This window comes from Cervus canadensis, chromosome 5 (assembly GCF_019320065.1).
Source record: "Cervus canadensis isolate Bull #8, Minnesota chromosome 5, ASM1932006v1, whole genome shotgun sequence".
In the NCBI taxonomy this organism is placed as follows: Eukaryota; Metazoa; Chordata; class Mammalia; order Artiodactyla; family Cervidae; genus Cervus; species Cervus canadensis.
Genome location: NC_057390.1, coordinates 14,305,031 through 14,325,961, shown reverse-complemented (window position 1 = coordinate 14,325,961; position 20,931 = coordinate 14,305,031). Strand labels below are relative to the sequence as shown.

General features: G+C 40.8%; 1 protein-coding gene across 3 annotated transcripts in view; it reads right to left on the bottom strand.

Annotated features, from left to right (window-relative positions):
- Positions 1-1,032: 1,032 nt before the first annotated feature.
- SLC30A6 (solute carrier family 30 member 6) overlaps positions 1,033-20,931 on the bottom strand; it is a 45,217-nt gene continuing 25,318 nt past the window's right edge. For all 3 annotated transcript variants that reach the window (XM_043468267.1, XM_043468268.1, XM_043468269.1), the window contains 3 exons: positions 20,550-20,597; positions 19,106-19,174; positions 1,033-4,545 (listed from right to left, as the gene is read on the bottom strand). In XM_043468267.1, the coding sequence (XP_043324202.1) occupies positions 4,045-4,545; positions 19,106-19,174; positions 20,550-20,597 (618 nt within the window). In that variant the 3' untranslated portion in view covers positions 1,033-4,044. The remainder of the gene's footprint in view (positions 4,546-19,105; positions 19,175-20,549; positions 20,598-20,931) is intronic.

The following is a 20,931-nucleotide window of genomic DNA, read 5'->3' as shown; positions in this document are numbered from 1 at the left end:
AGCTGGAATCAAGAGTGCCAGGAGAAATATCAATAACCTCAGATACGCAGATGACACCACACTTATGGCAGAAAGCAAAGAACTAAAGAGCCTCCTGATGAAAGTGAAAAAGTTTGCTTAAAACTCAACATGCAGAAAACTAAGATCATGGCATCAGGTCTCATCACTTCATGGCAAACAGATGGGGAAACAATGGAAACAGTGAGAGACTTTATTTTTGGGGGGTACAAAATCACTACAGATGGTGACTGCAGTCATGAAATTAAAAGACGCTTGCTCCTTGGAAGAAATGTTATGACCAACCTAGACAGCATATTAAAAATCAGAGATACTACTTTGCCAACAATGGTCCATCTAGTCAAAGCTATGGTTTTTCCAATAGTCATGAATGAATGTGAGCTGGACTACAGAGAAAGCTGAGCACTGAAGAATTGATGCTTTTGAACTGTGGAGTTGGAGAAGACTGTTGAGAGTCCCTTGGACTGCAAGGAGGTCCAACTAGTCTCTCCTAAAGGAAATCAGTCCTGAATATTCATTGGAAGGACTGATGCTGAAGTTGAAACTCCACTACTTTGGCCACTTGATGTGAAGAACTGACTCATTTGAAAAGACCCTGAAGATGAGAAAGAATGAAGGCAGGAGAAGACAGAGGATGAGATGGTTGGACGGCATCACCGACTCAATGGACATGAGTTTGAGTTAACTCCGGGAGTTGGTGATGGAGAGGGAGATCTGGCATGCTGCAGTCTATGGGGTTGCAAAGAGTCAGACTTGACTGAGTGAATGAACTGAATTGATAAATGGTTCTGGTGTCTGGTCACTTCTATCAGCTACTTGAAGGGGACTCCTGTTCATCCTTATATTCCCTTCAGTCTCAAGAATAGCAGGTCACCAAAATTTATATACTCTATATGCACATTTACTTTGTACAGTGCATGGCATGTACTATACTCCTGACAAGCATTTGCTAAATATGATACAAAGTTACCAATAAATAGCTATTGAAAGAAACAGGCCAAAATTATTTAAAAGTAGAGAGAAAAGTCCATGTATGTTCTTTATTCAAATAGTTTAATTCAAACAATGTGGAATGTAAAAGTATTTTCTTGTATAAAAAGCAGATCAGGCTCCCCACCCCCCAAATCAGCAATCTTTAGTTAAGCAAAAAATTGGCAGTTTATGAGTAGCTCAATCAGATGCTTGAATGAGTAGTTAAACCAGTTGCTGATACATGTATGCAATTCCATCTGTGACTTCAGAGATTAAATAAGAAAAAATGGATCCCATTCTTTTGTACCCCATGAAAGGTAAGAGTACCTTGTCCTAATCTTTTCCCCAACACCTCCAAAAATAATCCTTCCTCACAAAGAAAGAAGTCTAAGAAAAATCTGTTTAAGCTAAACAGATTTAACTCGAGGCAACTCTGAAATACACAAAAACCAAATCTCAGCCTGTAGTTTACCCTCTGTTCTCATGGCACCTCAAATTAATGGCTTGGGTGTTGGCGTAGGTAACACTTGGCCTGTATGTTGAGGTAGTCACTAAAAAGAAATTCTGGGTACAATATTCTATTTCACAAATGGATATATTTTCTGCAGATTTAGTAATACAGTTTTAGAGCTGACAGTTTAAAGATCAACTACTTCATCCCCACCCTAACTTTACAGATGAGAAACCTCAGAGGAGTTAAATGACTTACCCATGGTTATAAAACTACTCACACAATGGCAGCATCAGGACTGGAATCCAAATCTCTTGCCTTCCAGCTCAGTGTTTTCCCCCATTATAATACAGTAATTTCTCAAACAAGATTAATCACACTCGATGGAACTTGCTCTTAATCACAAACCATGGGTCAAGTTTTTAACTCAAACTTCCTTCTTGGTCTAGCTTCATGTAACTCTGTGGCAAGGTTTAACAGTCAGGCTACTAAATCTAGGCTTATGCTGGCCAAGTTTCTTATTTTCATATCCAGAACCTGGCCAAAGGTTGGCAAATAAGACTTCTTTATATAATAATGCCTAGAGCAATGTCACCTGCAGCAGTTGGCATTATCAAATTTCAGTAAGTAGAGCCAACCCTTTGAGAACCCATATGCAACCTCTCAAGTAGTGCAGTCGCATATCAAAGCACCTTTGGAAGGACAACAGAACAGATGTAACCTCTGAATGAGTGTTGAGGAAACAGGCATTTAACCTTGCACAGAACTGTGTTTAGTACCCGGGCACTTTAAAAATCCCATGGAGACGGAGAAGACATGCACAGCATGGTAGCACATACCTCTTAATCATCATTCAGTACAAGGCAGTTCTTCAGATTTCACGCATGACCCAAATTCACATTTAGCTGAGATCAATGGAGAAAAAATCACCCTGTAATAGTAGACCAATAATAGGTATAGTAATAGTTGGAGGACAAAACACAAATGTCAAGGAACAGGTTGCCTTATCCCATTTACGTTTCACTTTCCCCAGCAGTCAAGGTGGTGTGGGCTCTATTTCTTCAGCAGGTCAAATGCCTGAACAGGGCTGCAAATGTCAAAGACAATGATCAACTCCTCATCAAGCAAAAGTTACTTGGGACATGGTTACTTATTATCACAGCATGACTACAATTCTACTTGACAGAGACGGCTTCTTAGGTGTTTATTACTTCACTATAAAGAAACAGGAATTTGGGAGGGTTGCTTATATTTAAAAGAGGATGAGTTGATTGAAGAAAGTTGAAAACTTAAAAAAAAAACAGCCAAAACACTTCTCTAGATAGTTGCTGATGGCTGGAAATGTCACAAATCTCCAGAAGTACTGGATTCTAGAAAAGCTGAATCCACTCTCAAAATCCATTTTAAAAACCTAAGTATAAAATGCATGCTAAAACGAGAAAAAAAAAATCATAGGTAATTTGTGACTGTTGCTTGTTATACTTTTTATAAGTAATACTGGCCATGTTGCAAAGTCCTTAACATTTGCATTTGGAAAATAATTTAAAAATACAATAATCTACATGATTCTCACACATCATTATAAAAAATGTTAACAATTCACTATTTTCAATAAAGCAGAACAAAATAAGTTAGAAACTGCCTACTGCAGATCTAACCAATACTACATTCTATAACCTAAGGTGCACTAGGTTTTGGCAAAATTATATAATTTAAATTCAAATTGTTCATGCAACTTTGAAAAAAGGATCAAAAGTACTATGTATGGAATTCCACATATTTTGGTAATATATGTGATACTTTGTTAATAAAATGAAAAATTGAAGTCAACCAATAAAAAGGTGACAAAAAGGATAAAAATCTACCATTATGTCAGTATTTAATTAAACGTAAAACTGAAAACTGGGATTCCTTCACTGCATATCACTTAAGGATAAGATGTTTATTTAACCAAAACAAGACATTGTGAGAATGATGGGTCACTTACAAATGTATTGAAATTTTTAATGAGAAAAACTATTAAAAAACTGATAATTAAAAATTTTTAACTGTGCCAGACAGTAAAATATGTTTCAAAATTTCTGATAAAAATGTTTGCTTTTACTTTGCATACTGCAGGAGGCCCTCAAAGAAAAATGTAGCAATTAAGTTTGGAAAATCTATAAAAGAGACTTTTACTTTTAGAATAAACATTTTTTTCCTTTCCTAAAATGTGTACTCAAGAAGCATGTTTATAAATTTCACTGAAGAAAGCATTATATTTTTAATAATGTGACAAATCTACTCCATCAAGTGGTTCTCTTATAAAGGCAATGTTATATCACACTGCAGTCAACTACAAAACCAAAGATAGCAAAATTCAAATTTAGAGAACACGCTTTTAAAGGAAGCCTATTTAAAGTCTGTAACATTTAAAAGGTTTTCACTGCCCCAAATATGTTTTACAAAAATATAGTTTCATTGGTTTCATGAAATGTGAACAAGCCTACTACTCTCTAACATTTAGAGTAAATGATTGAACAGTCGATGCAAAGTGGATTACTAAATAAACTGAAACTCAAGGAGTCAGTATTTCTCATAAAAATAAATTAAATTACAGTACATCATGGTCTTGGTTGTCCAATTCTATTGTTAGTTCCATATCTACTTGGGATATTTGTAAAACCAGTCCTGAATCCTTGGGTTGCTCCAATGCCTGGAACTCCAAGTCCTTGATTAAGTACGCTGCTATAAGGTGTGTGTCCATGATTAAGACCTAAACCATAAGGTCTTGTTTGCGTATTTAGAAGAATAACCGGGCTCACATTTTTTCCAGGGGTGTTAAATGAAAATTCTGGAGGTGGACTACTAGGTTTAGCTGGAGTTGATGTGACAGGGTTTGAATCATCAGTACCCTTCAGAGGCGGCATTGGGATTACGTGATGATCTGAAAAGTTTAAGACATTGGCTGCAACAGGCCCAGACAGTAAGGCAGGCCTGATCCAATCATCCTTGAAAATCTGAACAGTCAGAGTAGATACAAGCGTGTACAGCCTATTGGTCACATGAGCAAGAACCATTTGTTCATTGGCATCTCGTCGAATTCTCACGTGAACTGATCCAGCCTAAAAGGGACAAAATCATAAGAAAAAGACTGCTTAGAATTATACTACTGAAAATTCCATTAGAAACAAACATTTTATTGATATTCCTTGAAAACTACTTTAGTAGTAATTGTTGATGCAAAGAGTTAATAACGTAATTTATGACTCTAAATAAAATATAAATTAAAATATTAAAAAAAGAAAGAAATCCATATAGGAGGAAGGCAGGTACATAGCAATAGAAGGCAGAACACAAATGAAGTATATGGAAAAATGCACTGAAAGGGCAGAGAAGATAGCTATTAATTCCAGTTGAGGAAGACTTCAAAAGAAGATGGCATCTGATCTAGGTCTGGTGATTAAATGAAATCTCAAAAGGTAGAGACAGGCATTCTAAGCTGGGGCAATAGCAGTTGAAAACATGGCATGTTTGGGCAAGAATAAGCAACATTACTATATAAAAGAAGTACAGTATTTAAGGGGGCAGAAAAGGAATGAAAGAGAAAAGACAGGAAGCAAAGGGGAGGAAAGGAGGAAGCAAATAAGCAAAGGAAGAACGTAAAGAAGAAAGAAAGTTTAGGTAATAAAGTTAAAAAGAAAGGCTAGCTGTGGGGTTCTAAAAATCATGAATAAGGAGTTTTAGTTGCAGCAATCCAACAGAAGTAAGATTATCAGAGTTCAGAAAAATTACAGTTATGGATAACTGCTAATTATTTAGGAATTTACTAAAACAGTCTAGGTTAACAATGGAGAGGCCAAGATATAGTAGGACTACAGAGGGACAAATGATTTCATGATATTCCAGGGGTTAGAAGTGGGAGACTTCGATTTTCAACTGGATATAATAATGAATGAGGGAGATGAACTTATCAAAAGACAATCTCAAGGTTTCTAGCCTAGGTTACCAGGAGGATAAAGAGCCCAGGCAGTAGAATGATGGTCAGAAGTATGTTTCCTAACTTGATAAATGGTCATTACACATTTTGCTTTCAAAAGATAATAAAATAGTAGGTACAATAATGATCCTATTTTGATTAAAACAAACAAAACAAAAATATCAAGAATGGTATCATATGATCATCTCAATAGAAGCAGAAAAAGCATTTGACAAAATTCAACATCCATTCATGATAAAAACTCTCGACAGAGTTGGCATAGAGGGAACAGACATCAGCACAGTGAGGGCCATTCGTGACAAACAGGAGGGCTTTCCCGGCGGGTCAGCGGTAAAGAATCCACCTGCTAGCGCAGGGCAGAGGAGATGTCGGTTCAGTCCCTGGGCCCGCAAGATCCCCTGGAGAAGGAAATGGCCACCCACTCCAAAATTCTTGCCTGGGAAATTCCATGAACAGAAGAGCCTGGTGAGCTCTAGTTCTCAGGGTTGTAAAGAGTCTGACATGACTGAGTGACTGAGTATGCACACATGCATGAACACACAACTAACATACTCAATGATGAAAAGCTAAAAGCTTTTCCTCTAAGATCAGGAACAAGATGAGGATGTCCACTCTTGCCACTTATATTTAACATAGTACTGTAAGTTCTAGCCACAGCAGTCAGAGGAGAGTAAGAATAAGAGGCATCCAAAATGGAAGAGAAGTAAAAGATAAGAGAAGACATGATAATATATATAGAAAATCCTAAAGAGTACACAAAAAACTATTAGAACTAATAAATGAATTCAAAGTTTCATGATACAAAACTAATATATAGAAATCTGCTGCATTTCTATACACTAAAATGAACTATCAAAAAGAAAAATCAAGAAAATTGTATTTACAATGGAATCTAAAAGAGCAAAATATCTAGGAATTAATTTAACCAAGAAGGTAAAAGACACGTACTCTGAAACTACAAGACTGATGAAAGAAACTAAACATGATACTAATGAATGGAAAGATAGTTTGTGTTCATGGACTGGATGAATTAATATTGCTAAAATGTCCACACTATGCAAAGCACATTCAGCCATGACATTTTTCACAGAACTAGAAGAAATAATCCCATATTTTATGTGGAACCACAAAAGACCCCAAATAGCCAAAGCAATCTTGAGAAAGAAGAACAAAGGTATTATGCCCCCTGCCTTCAAACTGTTAAGTAGCTAGAATAGGAAAAAGGAGTCCAAAATAGCAGTGGCCAAAAAACAAAGAAAGGAAAAAAGCCCACAGAAATAGAACAAAGGAAGGTCCAAGGACAGGAGTAAGAACCTCAGGCGAAACAAACAGCCCTCCCAGCTAGGCCAATTTACATAGGGCAGGCTCAGCAGGAAGAGAAAAAAACATAAAAACAGGAGCCAGAATTGAGCCCCTTTCTTCTTTTGGGTCAGCCCACCCTCACACCTCAAGGATGTGTTTTCCTTTGCTTGCCAAATAAAACTGAGCTGTAGCCAAGCTGTAACACTGGTCCGCCATTTAAACTGAGCTATAACTGAGCTGAAATACAGGTATGCTGCTTCAAATTTTTGCTGTGGCGAGACAGAACCGAGGAAATTATATACTCCTCCAACATATCTGGCTCCATGACTTGGATTTAACTCGGCTGAAACAATCTTGGCTAGGCCCCCGCAAGGCAGAGGCCAAGCACAGCAGAAGCCCAACTTGGCGAAAGCTCACGTGATGGAAGCTGAACAGGAAGAAAACCCAGCACAGTGGCAGTGACAACAAGCCTAGCGTGCTGGAAACCAGGACAGCAAAAGTAAGCTCGGCAGAAAGATCACGAAACTCAGTCTCAGATTTCAGAAGACCTCCGGTTAAGGTAGGAGGTCTTTGCTCTGATGGCTGGAAGGACATATGGCTAACAAAATCTAAATTCCTTTACAATCTCTAATTTCTTGTTTCCCAGAACACCATGAATGGCAGTGGGTGCAACTGAGGGACTCTGGCAGGGGCTAGTCCCCAGTGTGTCCCAAAGGCTCTACTATCTGCTGCACCTTAGTAGCTGTTGCCTAAGCAGGTGGGGGTTCTTCTGTCCTTAATCTTTTTTGTGCCAAGGATCAGGCCAATAAAAACTGTGAACGGAGGTCAGGTATTTACCAGATTTTCCAGCAGGTTATGAAGGGGATTCCTCGGCATGTTTTCCCCACTGCTTTTTTCTCCCGTCCTTCAGCTCCTCTCTCCATCTATGCCACTGCTTACAAAGTATTGGGCAGTTCATCATCTTTCCATTTCTGAAAGTTGTGTTTGAAACTGTTTACCTAAGATTGGGACTCAAACTCACACGGCAAGGACTCTGTGCTATGCTTAGTCACTCAGTCATATCCGACTGGGACTTCAGTTCAGTCGCTCAGTCGTGTCCGACTCTTTGCGACCCCATGAATCACAGCACGCCAGGCCCCCCTGTCCATCACCAACTTCTGGAGCTGCCCATCGAATTGGTGATGCCATCCAGCCATCTCATCCTCTGTCCTCCCCTTCTCCTCCTGCCCCCAATCCCTCCCAGCATCAGGGTCTTTTCCAATGAGTCAACTCTTGGCATGAGGTGGCCAAAGTACTGGAGTTTCAGCTTCAGCATCAGTCCTTCCAATGAATACCCAGGACTGGGACTTAAGTTCAGCCAAAACCCAGGGTGCCTGGTTTCAGGACCTAATGAAGCTCAGGCTCTTGATGTCTCACTGCAAAAAATTCAGAGAAAGACACAGCAATAGGTAAGAGGTAGATTTGTTCGGATTAGAGAGATGCACCGTCCAGAGTGTGTGATTTCTTATGCTGAAGAGGGAGGATCATTCCAACAATTGGAGAACCATCCACTCCTTGGTCTCTTGATAGTGCCTTGGAACTGTCCTGGTGCCTCTGGGTATGTCATTAAGCTTGCAGATTGAGAATCAAGGTTTAGTTAAATTTGACTTGTCTTGGACCTATTTAATTTTAATCGGTTTATGTTATGCCCTTGGGCTACCTCATTCTTTCACAGTTGTACCCTGCCCCCTTCAATCCTCTTTCTTGCTCTTTTCCTGAGCCCTGTCTGCGCCCACTATGTTGTTTCTACTACCTTCTGGAGAGACAACCAGAAAATAGCCGGCCCTCGGGAGGGAAATACTATATAATATCTAATCCCTGTAGATAGTTAGGCCTTCATCTTCCATGTTTCCTACAAAATGTGCAACAGCAGCATCTCTCAGTGAACCTGCTATGGCAGGTGACAGGCACACAATGCCAGCTAGAAGTCCCTCTGTTGGTGGTATCCCTTCAAGGGCAACTGGGCTTCCAAGGATAGTGTCTGCCACTTTGGGAGTTAGCCCTGCAGGCCATTTGGGCCCAAATCCTTACCACCCTTGTCCTAAAGTTACAAACATAACCCCAGATCAAATCTACACTCCACTTTTATGTAACATCTAGTCTATTGCCTCTTATCAATTTGTTCTTAAACCACTTACTAACTCCTACAGCCAGGACTCTGCCCCTTTGTAGATAACATAGCTCCACCCCACTTATTATTAAAATACTCTTAATGCCCCTAACAGGTCAAGATAATTCACTCCTTTGTCATTACTTCTTTAATTACCTAAAGTAAGTCTATGACAATGAATGTTTACCATTGGAAACACCCTAAACAGCTCATATGGAGGACTGAGGGAAGAAATCAGGGACTTACATTCCCTCAGAGCAATAAGAGGATAAGGCTGATGGCTGTTTCATCAGGTTCCCAGTTTCAGGGCACAGGCTTGGATTGCTTTACATCATGATATCTATTCCTATCTGTGGTGGATAAACCAGCAATGAGTTAAGATTACAACCCCTTAATCCTACCTAGCACTGGTCACGCTGGAGACCTTGGGGATGCCCAAGCCCAGCTAGGTGTCCCAGGAGGTTGACCTACCTCGACCTGCCTACTAGGGATTTGGTCCTTGGGAGGTTATCACACCTCAACCTGCTTGGGGATCCACCAGTTCAGGGGTCCCAGGAGGTCGACACGTCTTGACCTGCCCAGGGACCAAATTCTCAGGAGGCCAACCTGCCTTGACCTGCCCAGGAATTCAATCTCCTGGAGTCTGTCACAATTCAGCCTGCAGGGGATCTGCACCCTGACCTGGGGACACCCAGTTCTCAGGTTGCAACAATACTGAGTAGGACAGGCTTCAGAAAGACTGACCCCTAAGGAAGTCCACCCATAAAAATAGAAGGAGGCCTATTAGTTTTTTGGGTTTTTTTTTCTTTTCCTCTCTGTCATCACTGTCTTTAAGATGGAAAATAAGCAATCCACTTCCCAACAGATGCCCCTGAGATGCATTCTTGATAAATGGAAGCTCTTCGAATCCTCAAACTCTAAGGAGAAGTAACTTAAAATTCTTTTGTGCCACTGAGTGGCCACGGTATCATCTGGGGGATAAGGAACACTGGCCTGAGGATGGGAGTTTAAATTACAATGCCATCCTGCAGCTAGACTTACTCTGCAAAAGATAAGGGAAACAGACAGAGATCCCCTATGCCCAAATTTCCTTCTGATTAAGAGATATGAAGGAACTCTGTGTTAAGTATGGGATTGTTGTATGGCCTAAAAGTGAGCCTACCAGGCAAATGGTGTTAGGCACAGACAACCAAAAGAAGGAAGCCCCCTGTGAAGGCTCACCTCCCAAGGCTCCCAAGTTGCCTGGTGCTTCTTCCTTCTATCCAAATGTGCCCCCATATCCGGGAGCAACCCCTCCACAAAAGCCAACTAGAGTATGTCCCTTAGTTGAAACTGAAGAATTCAGGCCAGTCCAGGTTCATAAGCCCTTCTCTCTCTCAGATCAAACAAGACCTGGGAAGCTATACTGATGACCCAGTAAATATATAGATATATTGGAATGTGATACATTCCAACACATTACCTTGGCCTTTGACTTGACGTGGAAGGACATCATGGTCATATTTAGTCAAACTTTATCTGACCCTAAGTATGCTAGGGTCTTAAAGGAAGCCCAAAGGTATGCTACAGGGCTTCACATGTCAAGCGATAAATACACAGTGGGGGAAACTGTGGTTCCCTCTTCAGATCCTAATTGGAATTATAATGACCCTGAGCACAACTGGGAAAGGGATCATTTTCTGATCTGTGTAAACACAGGACTAAAAGCAGCCCAGCCAAAAGTAATCAGCTATGCCCAGGGGTCAGCAATAACTCAGGAGCCCAACAGGAACCCTACTTACCAATCTGGACTTAGACTCTTACGAGGGACAGGTGATTTTAAAGGACAAATTCCTGTCCCAGTGTGCATCAGACATCAGGATAAAGTTACAACAGCTACAGCAGGAGGACCCTGCTGCCTCTTTAGATGAGATGGTCCAGACTCCAGCCACCAGACTCTAGCCCCCAATACATTTTATAACAGAGAACAACAGGAGAGGGAGGCCAAGGCCCAGGAAAGGGAGAAAAGGAAAGAGACAAGGCATGCCCAGATGCTGGCTGCCCTCCAGGGAAGTCCTATGGCAAACCCCAAATCCTTAAAGGACAAGGCACAAGGCAAATGCCTAATCTGTAGACAGGCAGGACACTGGGCCAAAGAGTGTCCAAATCTTGACAAGTCTCCTAAAATGGCTTGCTACAAATGCCATAAATCGGTACATTGCGTGGCACACTGCCCTTGAAACCCAAGAGCCTCAAGGTCAAGTGCCAGGCTTTCCCTCATGGTAGTTCAACAGGACTGAAGCAGCCCACTCCAGCCAGCCCGCCTGTCACAGATAACCATCACGGGGCTGGAGCCAAGGGTGCAACTCGATGTGGCAGATAGGTCCGAGAATTTCTTGGTTGGCACAGGGGCTACCTACTCTGTCCTGACCTCCTACTCTGGAGCCTTCTCCTCCCAAACCTGTACCATTTTGGGTGCTACAGGAAAAACAATTACAAAAAGATTCACTCGAGCACTTCTTTGTTGCTGGGATAGACAAATATTTTCCCACCAGTTTCTGGTGGTCCCTGAGTGTCCTAACCCCTTATTGGGAAGAGATATACTCACTAAACTGGGGACCACCTTTGTGATGGGAAGCTTTTCAGCCCCCGAGCCCTACAGCTTCTGGTTACTACTGAGGAACCCATTACACCCTCTCCAATAGGGAGAGACCAAAAACCATGGGAGGACAAAATTAACCACCAGGTGTGGGACCAGGGGACTCCTGGATGAGCCCACCAAGCTGAACTGGTCATCACTGTCCTCCAAGATCCCACTCGGTTTCCAAACCAGAAACAACACCATCTCAGAAGAGAAGCTCAGGATGGACTACAGCCTCTAATAAATAAATTCCTTGCCTGTGGGCTATCAGTCCCCACCAATTCACCATGTAACATCCCAATCCTCCCTGTAAAGAAAAAGGATGGGACCTGGCAAACAGTTCAAGATCTCCAGATCATAAATGAAGCTATAGCCCCCCTCCATCCCACAGTACCCAATCCCAATGTAATCTTGGGAGAAATCCCACCCAGTGCCAAGTGGTTTACAGTCTTGGATCTCAAGGATGAATTCTTTTGCACACCACTGCCTAAAGAATCCCAGTATCTTTTTACCTTCGAGTGGGAACCTCCAGGAGAAAAATACCAACAGATGACTTGGGACAGTATTACCTAAGGGGTTCAGAGACAGCCCCTACCTGTTTGGGCAGGCTCTTTGCTGGGATCTCCTAGATCTGGACCTGGGACTTAATGAGAAACTACTACAATATATAGATGACCTACTAATCTGCTCTCCAGATGAGGAAAATGCCCAACAACATGCAATTCAGGTCCTAAACTTTTTGGCAGAGAGGGGATATAAAGTCTCCTGTGCTAAGGCACAGATGATTGAGACAAAGGTCACTTACCTGGGAGTTCAGATTACACATGGGTCCAGCAGGCTGTCCTCTGATCGAGTACAAGGAATCCTCCAGCTGCCCTCCCCCACAACTCGAAAACAACTGTAACCTTTCCTGGGGCTAACTGGGTATTGTAGAATCTGAATACCCAACTATGGTTTAATTGCCCAGCCCTTATATGAAAGCTTGAAGGAACAGGATGATTCAATCCCATTGATATGGGAAACTCCTCAAAAGAAGGCAGAGACTACACTAAAACAAGCCTTAACTCAAGCACCCACCTTGAGGTTGCCAGAGCTAGAAAAAGCATTCCAACTTTATGTCCACAAAAAAGAAGGAAGAGCCTTGGAGTGTTAACTCAAAGGTTGGGACCTGAGCCCCAGCCTGTAGCTTGCTTATTCAAGAGGCTTGAACCAACTGCCCGAGGCTGGCCTCCCTGCCTTCGAAATCTTGCAGCTATTGCAGTCCTGACAGAAGATGCTTTAAAACTCTCTTCTGGGGGAAAACTATTTTTACCAGCCACCAAGTGAAACAACTCTTGAATGGAAAAGACCATTTATGGATGTCTGATCAAAGGATTCTCAAATATCAAGTAATGCTGATGGAAAATCCAGGCCTGACTACATTCCCTTGTGAGATTCTTAACCCAGCTACCCTCCTACCTACCCCTGAGGACTCTCTCCCTTTTCACTCTTGCCTGGAAACACTGGACCACTAGACAAAACCCTGAGAGGGATTGTCAGAAGGTCCTCTGACCAATCTTGAGGAAATTTGGTACAGTGATGGAAGCAGCTTTGTCTTGGATGGAAAAAGAAGAGCTGGATATGCAGTAGTCTCCAATTTTGAGACCACAGAAGCCAAACCTTTGCTACCAGGTACTTCAGTCCAATTAGCTGAGCTCATGGCTGAGCTCATGGCCCTGACTCGAGCTTTAGAGCTGGGAAAAGGAAAAAGAGGAACCATTTACACTGACTCCAAGTATGCCTTTCTGGTGCTACACGCACATGTTGCTGTTTGGAAAGAAAGAGGCCACTTGACCACCCAAGTGTCCCCTATCAAATACGGTGATAAAATCCTTAGGCTCTTGGAGGCAGTCCATCTGCCCACTGAGGTTTCAGTCTCCCACTGTAAAGGACACCAAAAAGGGAGCACAGAAGTGGCATGAGGGAACCGAGCAGCTGATCAGGCAGCTAAGAGAGCAGCGTTACAGAACCATGACTTAATAGGGGTGGCCACCTTAGTTCCACAGACTAATTTGCCAGAAAATCTTTCATATACTGAAGGTGAGATTCTTAAAGCTAAGAGTGAGGGCTTTCAAGAAGATCATATGGGGTGGTTCCAAAAGGAAGGACTCCTTTTTCTGCCTGGGAACCTCCAATGGAAGTTGGTTAACTCCTTACATGCCACCACTCATTTAGGAGAGAAGGTCCTCCAAAGATTACTAGAAAGGTCCTTCAGAGGAATAGGCCTCCAAACAACTGTAAGGCAAATGGGTCTCCTCTTGTCTCACTGGCCAATTAAACAACCCCCAAGGAGCTTGAAGACCCCAACTGGCCCAGCCTGTCTAACAGCATAGGACCTACCCAGCAAAGGACTGGCAGGTGGACTTCACCTAGATGCCAGTTTTTCAAGGGTATAAATACCTACTAGTCATGATAGATACAGTCGCAGGTTGGATTAAAGGCTGAGGAGGTGGTAAAAAAAAAACTGCTCCATGAAATTCTGAGATTTGGCCTTCCCGGGTCATTACAAAGTGACAATAGGACATCATTTACTTCTAAGGTCACCCAAGGGGTCTCTAAAACATTGGGCATTACTTATTATCTCCATTGTGCCTGGGAGCCTCAGTCTTCAAGAAAAGTAGAGAGAGCCAACCAATTCTTAAAATCAGTGATAAAGATAACCCAGGAGACCTCCCTGGGATGGAAGGAGGCTTTACCAATAGCTCTCCTCTGCACCCGTATTGCCCCTAAGGGACAGGTTGGTCTTAGTCCTTATGAGATGCTATATGGGAAACCTTCTGTTTATGTCAGTGACCTCCTCCTAGATCCAGAGGCTCAAATCCTCCAGTCTTATACCATGGCCATTGGGCAATTCCAACAAGATATACGTTTTGTGGGGTGTCAACCAGGACCCAAAAGATTCTAAAGAGTCACCACTAAATGCTCCAGGGACTCAAGTCCTAATTAAAGTCTGGAAAGGTGGGTCCCCAAAGGCTCAACTCCAGCCCACATGGAAGGGCCCCTACCCTGTAATACTTTCTATCCCCACAGCAGTCAAGGTACCAGGACACGACTCCTGGATTCAACTACTCACGAGTCAAGTCATGGAAGAAAACAGAAGAGGATGTTCAATATACCTGTGAGCCCCTGGGAGATCTCAGATACCTATTCAGGACTACAAATGAGGGTCATTCTAATAAACACCCCCAAAATCAAGTTTCTGGGGATAAGATTTCTCAAGATAGCTCTAAAGAGCCAACACAGCTTGGCAGAGGTTATACTCCAAAAAAGACAGGAGACAGATCTCCTGATCCCTCAACAAGGAGGGAATTGAGCCATCTTGAATGAGACATATTGTTTCTGGGTAAATAGCTCCAGCTAAGTTAAAGAAAGTCTCACAGTCCTCAAGAAAAACACAGTCCTCAAAAAAACATCTTGTACAGGATCTCAAAGAATGAGCTAGAGAGTTCTTGGGGTGGCTCCAATCTCTCTTTGGGGGCTCCTTCTCCCGGCGAGGGGGAATTTGGAGTTGGTTAATGCTCCTACTAATCCCTGTTATCACCATATTGATGCTGCTCATGATTGCTCCATGTATTATCAATTGTCTAACCCATTTTGTCTCTGCCCAGGTCAACAAGCTACAACATGTGGTGCCAGTTCAACAAGGATATATAAAACTACACCTGACCATGGAAAACATCACTCACCCTTAGATGGATACTGCTATAAGGACGCTGAGACTTGAGACTAGCGAGAGGGGGAGGCCCAATGCCCCTCACCATCCCAGCTCAGCAGCAAGTGGCCAAAGAGACCTTGATGCCCCTATTCCCAAAGAAATGGGCCTCCCATCTCTTGGGGCAATGTTAGGTAGCTAGAATAGGGAAAAGGAGTCCAAAACAGTGGTGGCTAAAAGACAAAGAAAGGAAAAAGCCCGCAAAAATAGAACAAGGGAAGGTCCGAGGACCAGAGTGAGAACCTCAGGTGAAACAAACAGCACTCCTGGCTAGCCCAATTTACATGGGGCAGGTTCAGCGGGGGGAGAAAGACGATTAAAAAAGGAGCCAAAATTGAGACCCTCTCTTCTTTTGAGTTGGCCCATCCTCCCACCTCAAGGATGTATTTTCCTTTGCTTGCCAAATAAAACTGAGCTGTAACTGAGCAGTAACACTGGTCCACTGCTTCAAATTTTTGCTGTGGTGAGACAGAACCAAGGAAATTACACACTCTCCCGACAAAACTATACTACAAAAATTATAGTAATCAAAATAGTACAGTACTGGCACAAACCAGACACACAGATCAATGGAACAGAACAGAGAACCCAGAAATAGATCCACACACATAAGGTCAATTAGTCTACAATGAAGGAGGCAGAAAATACAAAGGGGAAGAGACAGCTCCTTCAACAAGTGGTGCTGGGAAAGCTGGATAGCTACATGCAAAAGAACAAAACTAGAACATTTTCCCGTACCATGTACACGAGTAAACTTAAGAAAACACAAGCAGTAATAAGCTCCTTGACATCAGCCTTTGCAGTATTTTTTTGATCTGTCTCTTCAGGCAAGGGCCACAGAAGCAAAAATAAGCAAATGGGACCTCATCAAACTAAAAAGCTTTTGCAGTGAAGGAAACCATCAAAGGCAGCCTACTGAATGGGAGAAGATACTTGCAAACAGTATGTCTGATGAAGACACAAAATTATTCATTCAACTCAACAACAAAACCCCCCCCCAGTCCCCAATTAAAAAATGTCCTTGGGGGACTTCCCTGTGCTCCAGTGGTTAAAACTCTATGCGTCTACTGCACTGGGTATGGGTTTGATCCCTGGTTGGGGAGCTAAGATCCTGTATGCCGTACAGTACAGCTAAGAAAAAAAAAACAACTTATATATTAGAGGACTGATTAAATAAAAAATGGTATATTCATATATTGTAAAATTCTGCAGTCATTATGAATTATGCTAGGATTCTTGAAAGACAGAAGTATTGGTAGCATTTTTTGAAATGCCCCGAATATTCCCATAAAAACAGAAACTAAGATAACACATTCAAAAACCTATGGACAACACCTACCCCCCCCCCCCACCAAAAAAAGAGAGATAACACAACACCCTAAGAAAACCCAAATACAAACTGTAAGACCTCTAAGGTATCAGCGTCTGTGGAGGAGGGACACAATAGGGCATCTGATTGACCTAAAAACCTCACAATAGGTAACTAGCTCTTCATGGAAATCTAGGACAGTGAATTTGAGAAAGGCAGCTGGGAACTGGAAGGTGTTTCGCACATTTCAATACCAGATAAATAAACTGGGTCTGCAATAAGATAGGAAGAACTGGAGTAGTATGACCCTGTGAGCTCTCAAAAGTAACCAAGCAAAGCTCTCTTCCAGCACAAAGCCCCACATTAAGAAGAAACAGCTGGGAAGAGAATCTAAATTGAGCAGCAGAGTAGAAACAGGCTAAAGAAGGAACCAGGAGGACCAAAAAAAACATTTCACAGACTCATCAGAAGAGGGAGCTCTAGAACCATGATTTAGACACACTACCTTAAACCATTTTTTATTTTAAAATTCAGGAAAACGAATTTCACATAAAAAGGAGCAAAAGAAAAGAACTGAATCCAAATCCCACACATAGTTATTATAAGAAAAAAGGAGAATACAGAATAGATTATAAAAGATCGGAAAGATTTACCTACAAAACTGATGAGAACTATGACTTTCTTTTTCAAATCAATTTTTGAATTGATTAAGAAGAATATAAATCAAAATAAAAAACTAGAAATGGAGTGGCAATTAGAAACACATGAAAAAACATTTTTTTTCAGGGAATTCCCTAGTGGTCCAGTGGTTAGGACTTGGCCCTTTCACTGCTGTGGGCGTGGGTTCCATCTCTGGTCAGGGAACCAAGATCTGGCAAGTCGTGCAGCATGCCCACTCCCCTAATTTCTGAAACAAAGATTAAGCTAGAAAAGCAATAAACATACAGGTATATTATGAAAAAAAAAAAGATAAAAAGAGAAGTTTTAAAAATCAAAGGAAATTGAGTTAACAAGTAACTGAAAGACAATAACAAATATGAAAGAAAGGTAAAGCTCCACCATGCTTATAATAGGCATTTCCAAAGAAGAAAATCAAAGCAAGAGAAGAGAATATTAAGAACTTTAATTAAAGAAAACTTTCTTGAAAATTCTAAAGAACTGTTTTTGAAATAATATTATAGAAAGATATATTGCATCCCTGAAATAACTGACCATCAACACCAAGACACATTCTATTAAAATTACTGGACTTAAAAAAAAATACTTTAGGCATACAGGTAAAAAGATCAAGCCACATATCAAGGGGAAAAAATGAGACTATGAGTCATCAGGGCTTATCACAGTAATGCCTTATGCCAGAGGTAAGAAACTCAAGAAAATAAAATATCTGCTCAGGATGTTACATCCAGCCAAATGATTTTCAATAATGTTCACAACTGTTTTCAACATGCAAAAATTCAGGGAATATTGTTTGCAAGGGCCTTTTTCCTGAAGAATTTACTAGAGAATGAGTTTTAGATATCCAAAATAATGAGTGAGAGAGGGGAAGAGAAGGGGAAGGGAGAGATGAAGTAACCATTTTTCCACTAAAAGAGTATAAGTCTGAACTATAGACTGCAATGTAGTGATATCATTGAGCTGTTGGACCAACCCTAATCTGCCTCTAAAATCTATGTTACAAAAGTCAAATCCTATTTTTTTTTATACTGGTACTGTAGAAGAGTAATATTCAATAACAAGGAGAACTGTTTATGATATATTAAGTGAAAAGAACAAATTATAAAACAGTATGACCTCATTTTCTAAAGAGTTTAAGTATGTAAGTATTAACACCAAAAAATCAATGGCAGTTTTCTTCGCATGATAGGATTATGGTTGTTTCAATTTTTTTTTCTGGGCACTTTCTTGACATAGGAATAAAGTCATGCCATAACAAAATCTCTGGTAATGAGGTCAAAAGTGGATTAGAAAAAGATGGAATTTTATGCTGAAGCAGCTATTATTATAACTCTTTAAAATATTCAGCAAAAATCTCCAAAATCAGAACTGCAATAAAAAAGAAAGTAATTGCACATTTTAGTTTTGCAACATTTTCATATTTAGGAATGCCTGACTATAGATTTTTCTCTTTTGAACAGCCCAGTATTAAGATCATTTAATTTGAAAGGAAAAAAATGAAGAAAAACATCCCTTAATTAATCTCAATTAGGCTACTGAACACATCTACATATTTTACTCTATTGAAAAGAAATGGGAATCAAAGGATCTATAAAAATTTTAAAGAAACACTTTTTTCAGTTTTAAAAATTATAAACTATGTTTTAAATTATAACTAAAGTAATATATATAGTCCATGGAATTTCTCCAGGCCAAAATACCGGTGTGGGTAGCCTTTCTCTTCTTCAGGGGATCTTCCCAACCCAGGGATCGAATCCATGTCTCCCACATTGCAGGCAGATTCTTTACCAGCTGAGTCATGAGGGAGCTGGTAAAGAGACTAAAAATTATAAACTATGGTTTAAAATATAACTAAAGTAATACATAGAAAGCATACCAATGAGCCAAAACCTAGGGTCCAAAAATGCTCATTTCGGACTTCCAAAACTCCATCCAAGGTAGATACCTAATCAAAAACATAGAAATAGGGTTTCTGTATTTGACATATCCAAAACAACTCAGTCAAATTATGGACTTGCTCTACACCTAGGAATGACATGGTCAAACCCTGCATGAAGACACTCGTTAGCCAAAAGAAGTGCCATACCATTCACTCAAGATATCATTTCTTCTTGTTCCATACTGAGCCAGGGTCTTTTTTTCTTTTCCCAGTTTCTTATCTGCACCAACCTCTCTAGAAGTAGGTCTTTACTTTCCTCACCCACACCTTGTTCAACAGTGTGTAGTTCTTTTCATTTTATTAATACAGTATGTTTATATCTAGTACTTGAGTATCAGAATTATTGTCTTCTCAATCATTTTTTTCTCTGGATTCTCTTTCAATACATTTCTGTACAACACAGGATGTTATTTGGATTTGAACCAAAAGGAAACTCCAAGGACAATGTGTAGCCCATTGGTACAGTGGCATAGACTGAGTAGCTGAGACAAGTGGTCAACTACATTGATCAAAGTGGCCTCTGTGATAGTGACAACCAATAGTTTTACTTACTCTCAACATTCAAATAATTTGATTATCTTATTCCTTCATTAGTTAACAGGTGGAATTTTATAACAATACAGAATCAAAACTTACTATGTAGTGAAGCAATCACCATGTAAACATGGCCTCTGACTTAATCAAAATCCTAAGTTTGAATATGCTTTGTGTGTGTGCGTGCTCAGTCTTGTCCGACTCTTTGTGATCCCATGGACTATAGCCTCCTCCGTCAATGGAATTTCCCCAGCAAGAATGGAGTGGGTTGCCACTTCCTCCTCCAGGGGATCCTCCCGACCCAGGGATCAAAGCTGCATCTCCTGTGTCTCCTGCATTGGCAGTTGGATTCTTTACCACTGAGTCACCTGGGAAGCCCAGGTTTGAATATAGACTCATACAACTCAGGCTTCCCTGGTGGTTCAGTTGGTAAAGCATCTGCCTACAATGCGGGAGACCTGAGTTTGACACCTGGGTCGGGAAGATCCTCTGGAGAAGGAAATGGCAACCCACTCCAGTACTCTTGCCTAGAAAATCCCATGGACAGAGGAGCGTGGTAGGCTATAGTCCATGGGGTCACAAAGAGTTGGACACGACTGAGCTACTTCACTTTCATACAATTCATAGCTCTTTATAACAAACAGTGTGGTCTTTAGACAATTACCTTCTACGTTTATTTCAAGTGAATCTGGCTCCCAGACTGAGCAAGTGGTCAAATTTCTCTATTTTTGTCACTATGTTACATAAACTTCCCTAAAATTCTAGAAAGAGCTTGAAATTATTTGTACCCACTCTTTGAATTCTCCAATCATAAATTTAAATGATTTTATTTATTATTTCATCTTACCTCTCTGATAAGTTTGTCCAACTGACCAATAACATGGGGTGGTGTTGTCTGGGGGGGAAAAAAAGTAAAATAGAACATGAATTCTAGAGAGAGAAAAAACTTTTGCAACAGTGATCCTGACAGTAAAAAAAAAACCATGCATTTTATACCAGCCTTGGCTTTGTTTCACAAGTGCCTTCACATGGTTTAGGAAAGAGAGGTTTCAACTGACTCACTTATAAAGCAACATCAGGAATCCACCCAGGCTTATTTCTTATCTTACAAAGAAGCTGCTATTTCTGTAACCAAATAAGCCTTAAAGAAGCAACAAATCAACAAAAAAATCTTTAAGAAAGTAAAACTTCGTATAAGACATAGCACTAGTAAACTAATATTTTATTGT